This window comes from Hemicordylus capensis, chromosome 1, assembly GCF_027244095.1.
Source record: "Hemicordylus capensis ecotype Gifberg chromosome 1, rHemCap1.1.pri, whole genome shotgun sequence".
Classification (NCBI taxonomy): Eukaryota; Metazoa; Chordata; class Lepidosauria; order Squamata; family Cordylidae; genus Hemicordylus; species Hemicordylus capensis.
This window is the reverse complement of record NC_069657.1, coordinates 346,229,037-346,243,210: the sequence shown is the minus strand read 5'-3', so window position 1 is coordinate 346,243,210 and position 14,174 is coordinate 346,229,037. Positions and strand designations below refer to the sequence as shown.

Genomic DNA, 14,174 nt, shown 5'->3' with positions numbered 1-14,174 from the left:
CCATTCTGATGAATCAACAGGCTCTATGATGTCAGCATGCTATAGTCTTAGATGCTCCTCTTTAAGTGGTTGGCACAATGCTACAGGTATGTTGCTCACTTTGTGTAGTACAGGTATTGCATTTGCCTTCATCTGAATTTTATGTTTGAAATGTATGGCAGTGCCAGGCATATCAGCAAAAATATCTGAGAAATCAGCAGTCATATCAACATATGGATGCTCCATCATTTGTAATATGGGTTCCGTGCTATTTGGGTCTAACATTATCCATCGATCTTTCTGATGTTTCCAGCCCAATATCGAGACTATTTTTTGTGACACATACACTTTCCCTTCTGCAGCATGTCCTTTGTATTCCAGGACAGCAGTGAAGTATCCATTTATGGCAATAGGGACACCTCCGTATCCCCACAGGTGGATATCTGAAGGCTGCAGGTGCAGATCTGATGTAGTACGGAGTTTCTTGTAAAGCATATGGGAAATAATAGTGTGTAGACAACCGTAATCAGCCAGCATCCTCTCTTCATAGCCATTACGTTTAACTTCATAGTCTGGAGAAGCAGGCTCTGATTCTGTCACACTTAGACATGTTATCAGGAAGTGGTTCATCTGCTTCATCCTTTATCATATGGTGAAACAGTAATGGAGTGGACTGCAGATGTGCAAATCTTAGCAAAGTGTTCTCTTCTTTTGCACTTGTTGCAAGTGACCTTCCATGTTAGCACAATCGGCTTTGTGGGCAGAGTCTCCACATCGATGGCAGTGGTAGATTTTCTATTTTGTGTGTGTGTGTGTGTGTGTGTTGCCACTTTCTGGGGCAGTGCCATATGAGAAGATTGGGTTTGGAAAGATTTAGACTGAACAGCCTGGATTTGTTTGTTTGTTTGTTTTGGGCTACCAAAAATAGCTATTTGGCACAGTGAAGAACATTTTCCACTCTCCTAGCCATCTCTATAACGTTATCCAAGGTAAGTTTCCAATAGCAATTTTTTTGCTATTGCAATTTTTTTTTTGCTCCACACAGTTTGGAGTAGTTTGTTTTGATAACAATCTAAAGCTGGCAATCTCAGAGGTTACACTCAAGGCACACAATGCTGTGACATACTGATCTATAGATTCACCAGGCAATTGGAATCTAGAATAAAAATTGTAACTATTCTAGGGGGAGGGAGCTTGGCTTATAGGAGAGCTGGTCTTGTGGTAGCAAGCATGAATTGTCCCCTTTGCTAAGCAGGGTCTGCCCAGGTTTCCATTTGAATGGAAGACTACATGTGTGAACACTGTAAAATATTCCCCTTAGGGGATGGGGCTGCTTTGGGAAGAGAGCCTGCATCCTTGCATGCAGAAGGTTCCAGGTACCCTTCTCTCCTTGGCAGCAAACTTCTAAAAAACAAAACATAAAATATTCTGGATAGGATTCAACACCAGCCTTTACTCTCCAGTGAACCCTTCCCTTGTAGGGATGTGCCCGAACGGGCTCAGGCAGCTGTGGGCAAGGCGCAGTCCCCTTAAAAAGCAGGTATGCAAGTCTTTACCTGCTCTTATCACCCCTTTCCCATGTGCAGCACTCTATCTACCAAAGGCCGTGCACAGCTATGGTGCTATTCCCTGCAGCTTGCACACAGCCTTTGGTAGGACCTGCTTACCTGCTTCTTAAGGGAACTGCTTCCCATCCCATCGAACCGGTTAGGCTGTGGGTGCCCGAGCCGGTTCAACGCTTCCCTAAGGAGGCGCCAAACCAGTTTGTGCCCATCCTTACTCCTTTGCCTTTTTCTCTCTTAATTGCCCCCTTCTTCCTACCCCATCTCTGCAGCCTCATCACATCACAGAATTCCTGTCTCCCTGTTCTTCTCTCGTTCAATGTTCACAAAGTAAAAATATTTAGATTTGGTTTTAGATCTTTAAAAATTAACATTAGAATATCAGTTATACATAATTCTTTCATATGTTGGATGCATGTATGTATTTATTTATGTGCCACCTGTGGTGTAGGGATGGGAAGGCATAGGTGACCCATGTTCAGACCCCCCTCCCAACCCAGTGATGCCCCCGCCATGGCAGCTCTTATCTCCCTGCTGCGTGTGTGGGGTGCTTGCTCTTCTCCCCACCACATGTACGCCAGTGGCCCTGATGGAGCAGCCTGAGGTGGCCCTGTCATTGCCTCTTAGCTGGCCACCATGCCTGCAGTAGGAATATAAGGGGTGCCCTGTGTGTACAGTGGGCAGAGAACAGTGGGGACAGGGCAGCCTACTATCCCAGGCCGCTCCATTAGGATTGCTACCTTTGCCGCATATGGTTGGGAGAAAAGGGGTGCCCCACATGGGTGGTGGGGAGAGAAGAGGCAGAGGGTGTCCATCACAGTGAGCATGGCGTCCCTGGCATCCAGTGCGCAAGGGCTCTTGGAACCCGTGCACACAATTACAGCTCCGCCCCTGTGTGCCACACTTTCTCAGGTAGCTCAGGTTGGTGCAAGTTGGAATATCTCATTTTTCTTACAACAGCCCTATGAGGTAGGTTAAGGTTAGCTGGAGAGCAATATATAATATTGCCTCACAGTGGCAGATGACTCCAAGTACATGTTTTCACCTCTGTATGTTATCCTCACAAAAAATCCTGTGAGGTAAGCTAGCTTGAGGGAGAATGACTGGCCTAGGGTCAGCTAGTGAGCGGGTAATAATTTGAACCCAGGCCTCCCAGTTTTAATCCAACCATAACCATTGTGCCACAATGTCTCTCAATTGTTCAGTTGTGTGGGGTATTGGTTGCAGAAGAGAAAGGGGATTGAAATCCCCATTTTAGCTGTGGCATTGCTGGAGGACTGCAGTCCTTGCACTGTGAGTGCAATCATTTCACTGTCTTATTAACTGATGCTGCAATCCTATACTCACTTACCTTGTAGTAATCCTCATTGGCTTCCTTCCAAGAAGATATCTATAGGATTGCACTGCGAGTGCTATACAAATAAATATCAAAGGATGGAGCTGTTGGCCCGGGTCCATGATCTTTGAAAAACCTAACAACAGCTCTGGAGAGTTATCAAAGGAGACTGTGAGGAACAAAACTGGAAAGAGGAGGAGAAGGAGCAAGGAAAAACCCTGAGCACCCCAACGAAGAGCAGATGAGAATGACGTGGCCACCCCACTATATAGCTCACCAATCAGACGAGCAGCATCCACAGAAAGAAGGGAAGCAGAATGGCTTGCTGACAGACTGAAAATCACCCTGAGAGTATCCAGTAAGTCACCAACACTATAATGCCCCTGATATGACTTATTTTAAATATGTTTATACAGCACCAGCACATTACTAGAGCATTGGAAATCATGGAAAAGAATAATCAACCCTTAATTTTTAGTAAACACATCATTCCGAAAACTGGAATCAAAAAGAAATTGGACCAGAGATTAGTTACTCTGAATCTAAATGTTGTTAGTGGTTGTTTAACAATTTATTACTTTTCTTCTAGGCTGTATTTGCTATTGGAAGCCGGGGCGGGGGGTGGTGAGTGATAATGATCTAAAAAGCAAAATTATCTGAAACTGAATGAAAATTGAAGGTGACACTGAGAATAATTGTAATCAACCTTCTCAAAAGAACTTCCACTATGAACAAAGACAATATTTCCCCAAAAGTGTGGACAGACAATGCAGTTTTATATATTACCTGTAGATGGCATTCATCCCATTGCTGTATGTGGCTCTTATAAGAACTCTCTTTATATTTGCCAGCACAGTCATGAATTCCCTTTTGCTGACCGGGGAGTCAGTGCCATGCAGCATAAATAAGTCGTGCTTCATCAACACTTCTTCAGTGTGCTCTTCAAATGGGTTCAAGTGAATCCCCTCCTGTGATGTCCTGATTCTCAAGCCACTTCCCTAATAATTATAAAAAATGTTATGGATGCAAACATTTTAAAAGAAATGACATATGATGCTATATCATAATAGAGAATGTACAGCCTTAGTATAAAAGTGTGCTGCAAAGTATATTTCAAATACATGATGTTTATTAGTAAAATTTAATACTACTCTGTGTGTGGAAACTTGGATGATGGTGGAACTAAAATAATGCATGCAAAATAAAGACAACCTGTTGGAAGTCATGTCGCAGATTTGCATGAAAAAATTCGGATTTCCAACTGAAGCCCATTATTAATTAGGAAGACATATAAATACAATAATGCAGCTGCCTAAAAATAGTGGAAACTGACTACACAGCAGGTATCCTAGTCAAAATTATACTTTGCTACTATTTCAAGTTCAAATCAGTATCCATTGAAATAACAAATGGGCCTTATTGCAATTATCTCACTAAAAGGGAAGCATGCTTGCCTTTGCACTGGATTAAATCTCTTGTTGTGTATTATCATACTTTAACCCTTAAGCTGTCTCAGCCTAATAATGTGTACATAACATTCTCTCTCTCTTTGTTCCTTTCCCTATTGCGGGGGTGTCAAACCCCCAGCCTGCAGAGCTCCTTCCTCTGACCCTTGAGCCTCAGACCCTCCAACCACAGGCAAGCCACTCCTTGCTCCCCCCCGCCTCACTATGCTGCACTGCACTGTGCTGTGCCTTCCTTTTCACTTTTATCAGCTGTGCGGCATACAAGGGCATGCCTAGGGTGGGGGGAAGGTGAACGGAACCTTCCCCCACCTCTAGCCACGTCTTACTTTTCCCCGCACCATAATGAGTGGAGCCATGCCGCTCCTTCCTTTCTGAACCTTTTCCCTCCACCACAAGCCACATCTTCCTTTTCCCCATGCCATGCTGATTGGAGCCAAGTCACCCATTCCTTTCCTCTTCCTTTCTCCCCTTTCACCATGCAGCATGTCGATAGCATGGCTAGCAGGGAAGATGAACTGAACCTTCTCCCACTGCTGGTGAGCCGCTCCTTCCTTCCCCAGCCCCTGCCATGTGTGAGAAAGAATGAGAGAAAGAGGGAGGCTTCCTCTCTGCAAGGGAGGGAGGAAGAACGGAAGTGGGAAGGAGGGGGAAGAAAGAAGATGGCCGGAGGTACCTTCCCCACAGGAGTGAATGGAGTGAGCAGAGGGTAAGCGGGGTGAAAAGAAGGGTTCTGCTTTTCTTGGGCATGATGTTATTCATGTGCTAAAAGGAATTTTAAATGTTTTTTTTCTTTTTTCAGAAAAAGTTCTGAATATCATATTTTAACTGTTATTGTTCTCAGCAGAATTTTTGTACTCAAAAATGACCTCAATAACTCCAAACCGAGTTATTGAGGTCATTTTTGAGTACAAAAATTCTGCTGAGAACAATAACAGTTAAAATATGATATTCAGAACTTTTTCTGAAAAAAGAAAAAAAACATTTAAAATTCCTTTTAGCACAGTCTGATGTAAAAAAAAGTGGGGGTGCATTCAGCTAGTGTAAAAGGCAGCAGTGTTCATGCAAAATTTGGTACTTGTATGTAAACGGGAAGTATGATATTCAGAATTTCTTCAAAGAGCTACAAAAAAGAAGTGTTCACCAAGCATATTGTGGTGTAAAAATAAGTGCATTCTGCTAATTTAAGTGGCAGACCAAGGAAGAAAGAGAGTGAGAGAAAGAGGAAGGAGGAGGAGGAAGGCAGAAGGAGGCACAAGGTGGGTACAAGGCAGGCATGAGGCAACAGAAGGCAGTGCAAGGCTATGTGCGGCCCCCTGGAGGTGCATCGGAATAAAATCCAGCCCATCAGCCAACTGTTTGCCCCCTCCCCCCGGCCTATTGTCTTCCCCACAGCTGAGTTTAGATTATAATGCAAACTCTTTGAGGTAGAGGTCTTGTTTATCATACTTCATCAAGCTGCATGTACATTGATGGTACTATACAAATAATTCATAAGAAACAGGACATTTTGGGGGCATATCAAGTATGGGGAGATTTCCCCTCAAGCTATCATAAATCCTGCCCTAAAGTGAAGTGCCCTTTTCGTTTTGGTTGGCCACTCCATATGTGGTGTTTATAGTCCCACATTCAGAACGGTGATGACAGAATGTTATGCCTATGAGTTAAAGTTGAGATAAAACTGTTGTTCCTGTTGTGTGAGTACGCAGCAAGAGAGCACTTCTACAGGAAAATCTACACCTTGTTTGAAAGACAGAGAATAGTATGCATTCTTGTGTGATATGGAACTTTTCCACTTATTCCAACTTCAGCATAAATTCCAAGGGGAAATGTAATGAAGTGTTCACACGATGTGCAAGTTCTTAGCACCATCTGCTGACAATCTGTGAAAAGGCTCTGTCTTTTCCAAATTAAACTAAAAGTAAGTGTTGAAAAGATACAGCTTTTTCATGGATTTCTTTACAGGTGGTCAGCAGATGGCACTAAGAACTTGCACAATGAACTTGAACTTCGTGTGGACAGCTCATACCTTTTCCCATTACAATTTGAGCGGAAGTTGAAATAAAACACTGTTTGGTCTTCCAAACATGGGCTTCCAAACATGGAAGCCCATGGTCTCTTAAGAACTACAAGTCCCAGAGTTCATTAATTCCTGCAGGCATTTCCGCAGAAATTACAGAAGTCCACAGGTGTAGCAACCAACTGACTGCAGGACAGAGGAACAAGCACAACCAGGGATACTGGCTGCTATCCAGATGAGACCTATGCCAGAGCACCAGGGTTTTCATGAGAAGGGCGAGGGATGATTTTCAGCACACTTCCCTTACCTCTACAACTGCTTGTGCCTACTGATCCTATCCCTGAAGATTAAAGGGACGGGAAGATTGCCCAAAATTGCCTCTGTCCCCCTTATGCAACAGAAATCTCAGGCACATTGGCATAGTCTGGATGTCAATCAGTGACCCTATTAAGAGTGGGAGCCAGTGCTTCTGTTAAATTTTCAGGCCCCAGAACATAGGCGAGTAAATGAGTTGGTCTCAATTTACAGGTTTGCCCAGACAGGCCGATGGCTTCAGGCACAAATGTGCTGTGGGGCAGCAAGTGCAAGCAATCTGCTTCAGGCGTCACCCCACCTGCCTGCAGCTGGTCCACGGCCGCCATCCTCCCCACTTTCTGTTGCTACCGTCACTTTTCCTTCTTTCCCCTCTCTCCTCCCTCCCAGCTTTTGCTCTGCCTGCCCTTGCCACAGCCCCATCCAGGAGATGTGCCACCCTTCCCTCAGCCACACTTTGCCTACCCAGTAGTCATACGCTTGCTACCATGAAGGCAGTAACACGCACCTGCCTCCACCCCCTGGGGTCCTTTGCTGCTGACACATTGCTGCCTCATTGCCATTGCCTCCCTTGCCTGCCCAGTCCTCTGTGGCTGCCACTGGCTCCCCAGCAGCACCACACTTGTTTGCTTCAGGTACCCTTTGCCTACTCACCAGAGAGTGATGGACACAGGGGAGTGTCCTGGCTGGCACACCCACCCATGTCCATCACTCTCTGGCTGCCACTGTTCACCCCAACCTGGAGACACAGTGGAGAAGTGTGGTGATACTGAGGATCCAATGGCAGCCAGAGAGAATGGGGGAATGAGGCAGTGATGATGCCTGCTGGAGCAGCAGCACAGAAGCAGCAAGGGACCCCAGGGAGCGAAGCTGGATGCATGCTGCTGCTACGTAAGAGTTATTGAACAATGGCGGATTGGCAAAGTGTGCCTGGGAGGGGAAGCAAACAAAAAGAGGGGTGCTGTCAGCATGCTCTAGTCCAGGCCTGCACAACATAAGGCCTGGGGGCTGGATTCAGCCCACAGGGACTATTTAACTGGCCCCAGGTATCCTGCAGCAACACAGGAGCTGGCAACTGCCTCATAGTGCCATCCTGCGCATGCTTTCTCAGAAATATACTCCATGGTGTGCCCAGTGAGGCTTACTCCCATGTAAGCATGCCTAGCATTGCAGCCTGACAGCAACAACAATTTAGGGAGAGGAGAGGACTTGGCATTTGTTTGGGGCTGGCATGCACTCCAGGGCCCCACTGACTGAGCAGAGACAGGACCTATTCTCTGGCCACCATCCTTGGTTAAAACTATGGGTCCATTGACCGTGGGAATAGATCCACAAGTAATTAATAATATTTTTAATTTTTATGTAATAATGTGCTAAAAATTTGACCTCGGCCCCTGCACGCCAAGTTGTGGATGGTTCTGGCCCACCAGGGCATTTGAGTTGTGCAGCTCTGCTCTAGTCCCATAGGCTCCTTAACGCAGGCAGGGCTTTCCTTGAACCATCTCTGTGGCTCAGGCTCTTCTTTTAGAAAGCTAAATTTTCAGTAACAGGCAAATGGATATTTTCGAAACTAGATGGCTTCTCAAATATATGGAACTTAACTTATGAGCCTGGGAGCAGAAGGTTCCCAGGGCTTTGGAAGCCATTTTGACTATGTGAAATCTGGATGCTGTTTTATCCTACCAGACAAACGAGCTGTTAATGCAATTGCATTCTGAAAAAGACAGCTGTTTCATTAGGACTTTTTCTATCTCAGGGAAACGGGGAAAAAGGGGGGCGGGGTTGTAAGCCCTGAGTCTGCAACAGCAGAGAAGTTAGACAAATAAATACAGGGTGTGGGGACAAAAGCAGCATAAGTGCTAAGTCTTCTTAAATCACAATAAGTTCATATTAAAATATACTGTATGTATCACAATATTTCTTTATGATGATCAATGTGTTTTAAAATGTATGTTAGAAGTGCCTCTTTGCATGATATAAAAGTACCCCTTTTTGTTAATTCTGTTTAAAATAGTCTGATAATAACTGAGTTTATTGTTGGGGTGTTTTAGCCTTATGAGGTCAGGTGATTGTGTACCACTGACAATGGCTCATACCATAGCTTAACAAATTACTCTTTCATAGAACACATCATGAGATGTGAGAAAGGAATACTCTACCTCTATGATAACATCAGGCTGAAGCATTGTTTCAGCAGCATCTTCCTCCCCTGTGAGGTCATACGAAATAGTAAATTTCAGATTTCCTCCTGCAGCTGTTATCTGTGGTTTTTATTAAAAGAAGAACAAGAAGACGAAGATGATGTTGATCACATAACAGAAAAATATGTGTTTAACCATTTTGCACTATTCTTTTAAAATTACATTGCATTCAAGGTATGGACTTCTGGTGAAAGGACATATAGATGATATAGATCCCCAAGGAAGGAATCACTATGAACTGCTCCTTCTCCCTACACATACACCCACATGCCCCTCCAGAGGCTGCAGGGTTCCAACCAAAGTGTTCTCCAGTTTGGAAATCTATGCACGTGTGCACATTCCCCCCGCCCCCAACACTGCCCAAAGTTCTGGTATACAGGAGCTACATTTGAAAAAATGCAATATATACAAGGCTCAAGGTTGACTCAGCCTTCCATCCTTCCGAGGTCGGTAAAATGAGTACCCAGAATATTGGGGGCAATATGCTAAATCATTGTAAACCGCTTAGAGAGCTCCGGCTATAGAGCGGTATATAAATGTAAGTGCTATTGCTATTGCTATTGCTATATATTAGGCAGATATTCATAGTTTGGGCTCATTGTTAGCCTTCAAGAGAGCCCTAAAGACTTACTTGTTTGGCCTGGCCTTCCAAGGTTTTAAAATTATTTTTAAGTACTTTTAATTGGTTTTAAATTGCTCTGAACTGTTTTAAATTGTTATATTGTTTTAACCTGTTTGTTTTAAATGGTTGTGTTTTTGTTTTGTTTTTGTATTTTACTTGCTGTGCACCACCCAGAGCCTTTGGATGGCGTCGTAATAAATAATAAATATAGCTGTGACCTACATTAGCAACTTTGACCCTTACATCCCAATTGTCATATTAAAAAAATTACGCACATGACGTAATTCGCTATGTCTTTTGTGGATGATAGTAAACTGTCAAAATTGACTGGAGGAGTTGGAGCTGTATGCTACTTACTTGTCATGAATTGCTTCCCCTCCTTTCCCCATGCCCTGATTCACACACCCAAGGCTAGTGTTAAGGGCCTGCCAGTCACCCAGTCTGGAGGACTACTAAATACTGCTTGTAAAGTACAACCGAAAACTGAGGAAATTGCACTATTTGTCTGCCCCTGTGGTCTCTTGTGGTCCTACTTAATGATTCTCACTGGTGGTACTGACCCATTACATGTGGAGTTACCACCATGGGATGACTTGGACATCACAGCCACACAAAGCCCCACACATTAAATTAAAAGGAATGCTGCCTTTTCTTTCAGATGTTCCAAATATGATATGACCTCAAATAACCTCAAGCCTCCCCTTATCTGTGTAATAAATTTTGTATGCATATATTTTTGTTAACAATATATTTTTAGGGACACCGATCATGGTGTTTCAGGAAACTAGCAAACAGCAGAAACTGTTCTTAGGGTAGACGTCAAAACCAAATCACAAACACAAGATCCACAGCAAATGCTGCAGTTGTGCTTTGGTGCTTGCACTAGAAATAAAACCATTTTTAGAAAGTAAATTAAGCCATATTTCATATTCAAGTGTAACAAAAGGCCTAAGATTCTAATTTCTCTCTCTCCACCCCCTCCCATCCATATTGCCGATCAAGAGCACTGTGAGAGGACTCTGAAGGGAGGGGAATTGTTTGATAATACTCAAGGCTGTTCCAATGGGAATAATGTGCTGTCTTTGATAATCATTAATCATACCTTTCCCCCCTTGTATAGTGTGTTTGAATGTATGAAACCACAAGAAATGAAAGGAAAGAGCTTTTATTGTGTGATGCTCCTTGTTCTAATGAAATATAAATCAGGTTTTTACAGAGTGGGTCATTTTCTGTTCAAGTATCTGCATCTTCAAGTACACTATTGATGCTAAACAAATAACAGCAGCAAATATAGCAATAATCATTTTCACTCATTTAAAATATAGTATATATGGACCACTTTAGGAATCCTTTGACATTATGTTTCTTTATAATTCTTTAAAGGTTCCACTAGCAAATGGCAAAAAAATTCATCACCATAAGCAGAAATAAGATCCACTGGGAAGTTCATTTAATTTCAGCTTGGACTGTGCAGGATTTTACACAATTCTGGTAGCCTGTACTGCCCAAATACATATTAAGATATATCTCTCTGGACATTCACTAGAAGTGTAACAGCAATATTAATATTTAATATTAAACTTGTGCTCTTTTCTCCTGGCATCTTGAGCTGTGTAATTCAAATATCACAATAGATTTTTTTTCATAGAGGCTCTAATTTTTGACCTTCTCAAAGGAAATGCAATAATTGAAAAAAGCAATAAGAAATTATTGTGTTAAAATTGACTACATCGGCACAGTCAGGCATCCAATCATATACAATACAAGGAACTGGTTTTCTCCCAAAACTTATGATTCTATGAATCATAATCTTATGATTCTTATCTAAAACTTATGATTCTATGAATCGTACAAGTATGTGTTACTGACATGCATAGTTACATACATAGCAAGTGATATACAGGGCCTGCCCCACCATGAAGCAAGACAGCAGACTGCATTGGAGGCAGCAGACAGACTTTGGGACCACAAGTAGATAAGTATGTTTGAATATTTGTTGGCTGGCCCTAAGAAGGAAGTCCCAATGAGAAAGCTCTTGCTATTATGATTCAACTCACAAATAGTGAACTTGTAAGTAAATACATTGGCCCACATGTCCCACAGTTTAATGAGGGCAGTGGCAATCCACCCACACTGCTACAGCCTGGCAGTAGATCTACATGTGCTGCTGTGGGCTTCCAGTGAGGTGCTGGTGATGTTTGGCATTTGCACTTGATTGGTTTCTGTTCTAACTAGTACTTCCAGAGTGCAGGTGAGCTTCTTGAAGAATCTGCCCTCTTGCTCAAATTCTCAACACTGCTGGTGACTCACTGCGAGCCTGCAGCAGTGTGGGAGCCAGCCCTGCACCAACGTGAGTAGATCACCCCACCATCACCATGTTAGGCAGTGAAAAGTGTGGGTCATTATCATATCATCATCATAACAATAATTGGATCCAATTCAGTACTGTGGTACCCCTGCTAACTAAATACCCCTGCTAACTGAGTAAAGAGACACCTTTTAAAGTGTTTTATATTTAGCAGGGGGAGATCAAATGGCCCTATCCAGCCCCAGTTCAGTGGCTGTTGTATCTACCTTATGCTTCTTTTTAGATTGTGAGCCCTTTGGGGACAGGGACCATCTTAATTATGTATTATTTGTTTTTCTGTGTAACCCACTTTAAGAACTTTGGTTGAAGTGTGGTATATAAATATCCATAGTAGTAGTAGTAGTAGTAGTAGTAGTAGTAGTAGTAGTACTGTCCCCACTACAATATTTTCCATATAGTATCATACACTCCTTCTAATGATTGGATGGCCGTTTACATGCTTTTCTCTGTTGCTGCAGATGTCACAAAACCTGCTTGTTGTTGAATCTGGTGATGTGCCATATATGGAAAACAATGAATTGGGGGGAGGAAGCAGTTATGTGATTGACATCTTTCCTTCAATACTTCAAGCTTGCAGCTGTTCCAAATACACTGCAATTTGTTAATCTCCCATCTAATCACAATGTTTCTTGAGAGAAGCATTGGGAATGTATGGCTTTCCAGCGGAGATAATTTGCAACTGAATATTGTTGAACTCATTTGAATGTATATAGTCAGTGCAAAAATGTGAAAAGAGGAGAGAGGTTTGCTTGCTTTTCTGAAATTTCACTGTAATTAAGGTGGTATTATACTAAGAAGGGTCCACCATCAACTCTAAGAAAGGTCTACCATGCCTGAAAGTTTCATCTCATTTTTACTTAAGATAATATATTTACAGACATTTCAATGATTTCCCATTATTTCCTATGGAATGATGCACTAACCCGACAATGCACTGAACGATTCAATTTATGCTGGTACAGTGATCAGATGCACAATTCAATAATCATTTGCATAGGATCAGATCCAATAATTTCATCCATACACAACCAGGGGCAGAGCCACCATTGTGTGAACGAGTTCAAAGAACCCAGGCCGCCAATGAAAAAGGCCACCGAAGCCCCATGGCTCTGAAGCCCCAGAGGAGCCCAGAGTGGACTCCCCCCTCCCATGTCTGGGCCGTCGAGAGCCCGGGTGAACTCTCCACTAATTATTTCCAGTAGCGCCGACTGCCTGATAGGACATTTTTCCCTTTCTCTTCCTCCAGAGAGGGAGAGAAAGGGGAAAACATCCTATCGGGCAGTTGGCGTTGCCTGAAATAACTGGAGTAGCAAGAGAGTTCGCTCGGGCTCTTGGCAGCCTGGGCATGGAAGCGGGGAGTTGGCTGGGAAGGCGTGGGAGAGTGGGGTTTCCCATTGTTCTTGGGGAACCGTGCTGCTGCATTTGTTTGGGCTCTTGGTGGCCTGGGCATGGGAGAGGGTAGTTCGTTCTGGGCTCCTCTGGAGCCCAAGCCATGCCCCCGTGTGCATGACATCACGCGCATGCGCGTATGTGGAGGGGGCCGCCGAGCAGGGCTGGACCCAGGCCACCACTCGGCTGGCTCCACGCCTGTACACAACCCTATCATTTAGAGATCTAAACAGGAGGCCATGTCATAGACATTTAAAATCAAACCATTTAGAATCTCATATGTCAACACTTTCAGTTCTTCCTAAAAGGCAATCCAATGAAGGTATTTGTGCATTGGTATACTGTATGCTTTCAGCCCATCTTTTCCAGGAAGTGAATAGACTTATTCTGCTGCAGAATGTATTAAAAGAAAAGCTCTTCTAATAAATACTATGAACAGCAGCTCCATATATAATGCAAAGTCCAGCCTGAAATAAATAACGCATAGTCCAGTGCAGTTATAAAGGCCTGACTGAAAATTAGAAGTTCTGTATATGGTAATTTGCATACGATAATGTTGGGGAACACTTATTTTTCTTTTCTTTCTTTCTTTTTTAATGTGGACTTCAGTTTGGTCTTTTGATAAAGCACAACCTGGATCCACAAAAGAAGTTTGAGTAATGAATGCCACAAATATTATGGTTGTCCACTTCCAATGCAAAACCTACATATTCACTTTGTGGGTAAATGTCCTGAATAGGCAGTAGGTTTGAGGTTATAATTGGATCTGTCAACAAGAACAAAAACCCCACCGTCTAAACTCAAACCTAATTGCTTTATGATAATGCTCAGTTAAGCAAATTGCATGTGCGATGTCCATTCGGTGATTTAGATTTTCATCACACTGTCTAGCTACATGCTCATGCTTTTGAATGGAGAACCT

General features: G+C 43.1%; 1 protein-coding gene and 1 long non-coding RNA gene across 15 annotated transcripts in view; one reads left to right on the top strand and one right to left on the bottom strand.

Moving 5' to 3' along the window:
- The window catches only part of LAMA2 (laminin subunit alpha 2), a 759,697-nt gene that overhangs the window by 280,724 nt on the left and 464,799 nt on the right, over nucleotides 1-14,174 (bottom strand). For 11 of the 12 annotated variants that reach the window (XR_008313916.1, XM_053286200.1, XM_053286222.1 and 8 more), the window contains 2 exons: nucleotides 8,832-8,933; nucleotides 3,664-3,875 (listed from right to left, as the gene is read on the bottom strand). Coding sequence is in view for 11 of the 12 variants with exons in the window: in XM_053286200.1 (XP_053142175.1) it covers nucleotides 3,664-3,875; nucleotides 8,832-8,933 (314 nt within the window). In the remaining variant the exon portion in view is untranslated. The remainder of the gene's footprint in view (nucleotides 1-3,663; nucleotides 3,876-8,831; nucleotides 8,934-14,174) is intronic. The other variant, XM_053286165.1, reaches the window with a different exon arrangement.
- The window catches only part of LOC128340727 (uncharacterized), a 112,253-nt gene that overhangs the window by 70,522 nt on the left and 27,557 nt on the right, over nucleotides 1-14,174 (top strand). Inside the window, exons 4-6 of one of the 3 annotated variants that reach the window (XR_008313926.1) lie at nucleotides 2,900-3,235; nucleotides 4,826-5,049; nucleotides 9,048-9,855. This is a non-coding gene — a long non-coding RNA (uncharacterized LOC128340727). Of the gene's footprint in view, nucleotides 1-2,899; nucleotides 3,236-4,825; nucleotides 5,050-9,047; nucleotides 9,856-14,174 lie in introns of those variants that run through there. The other 2 variants (XR_008313925.1, XR_008313924.1) reach the window with 2 other exon arrangements.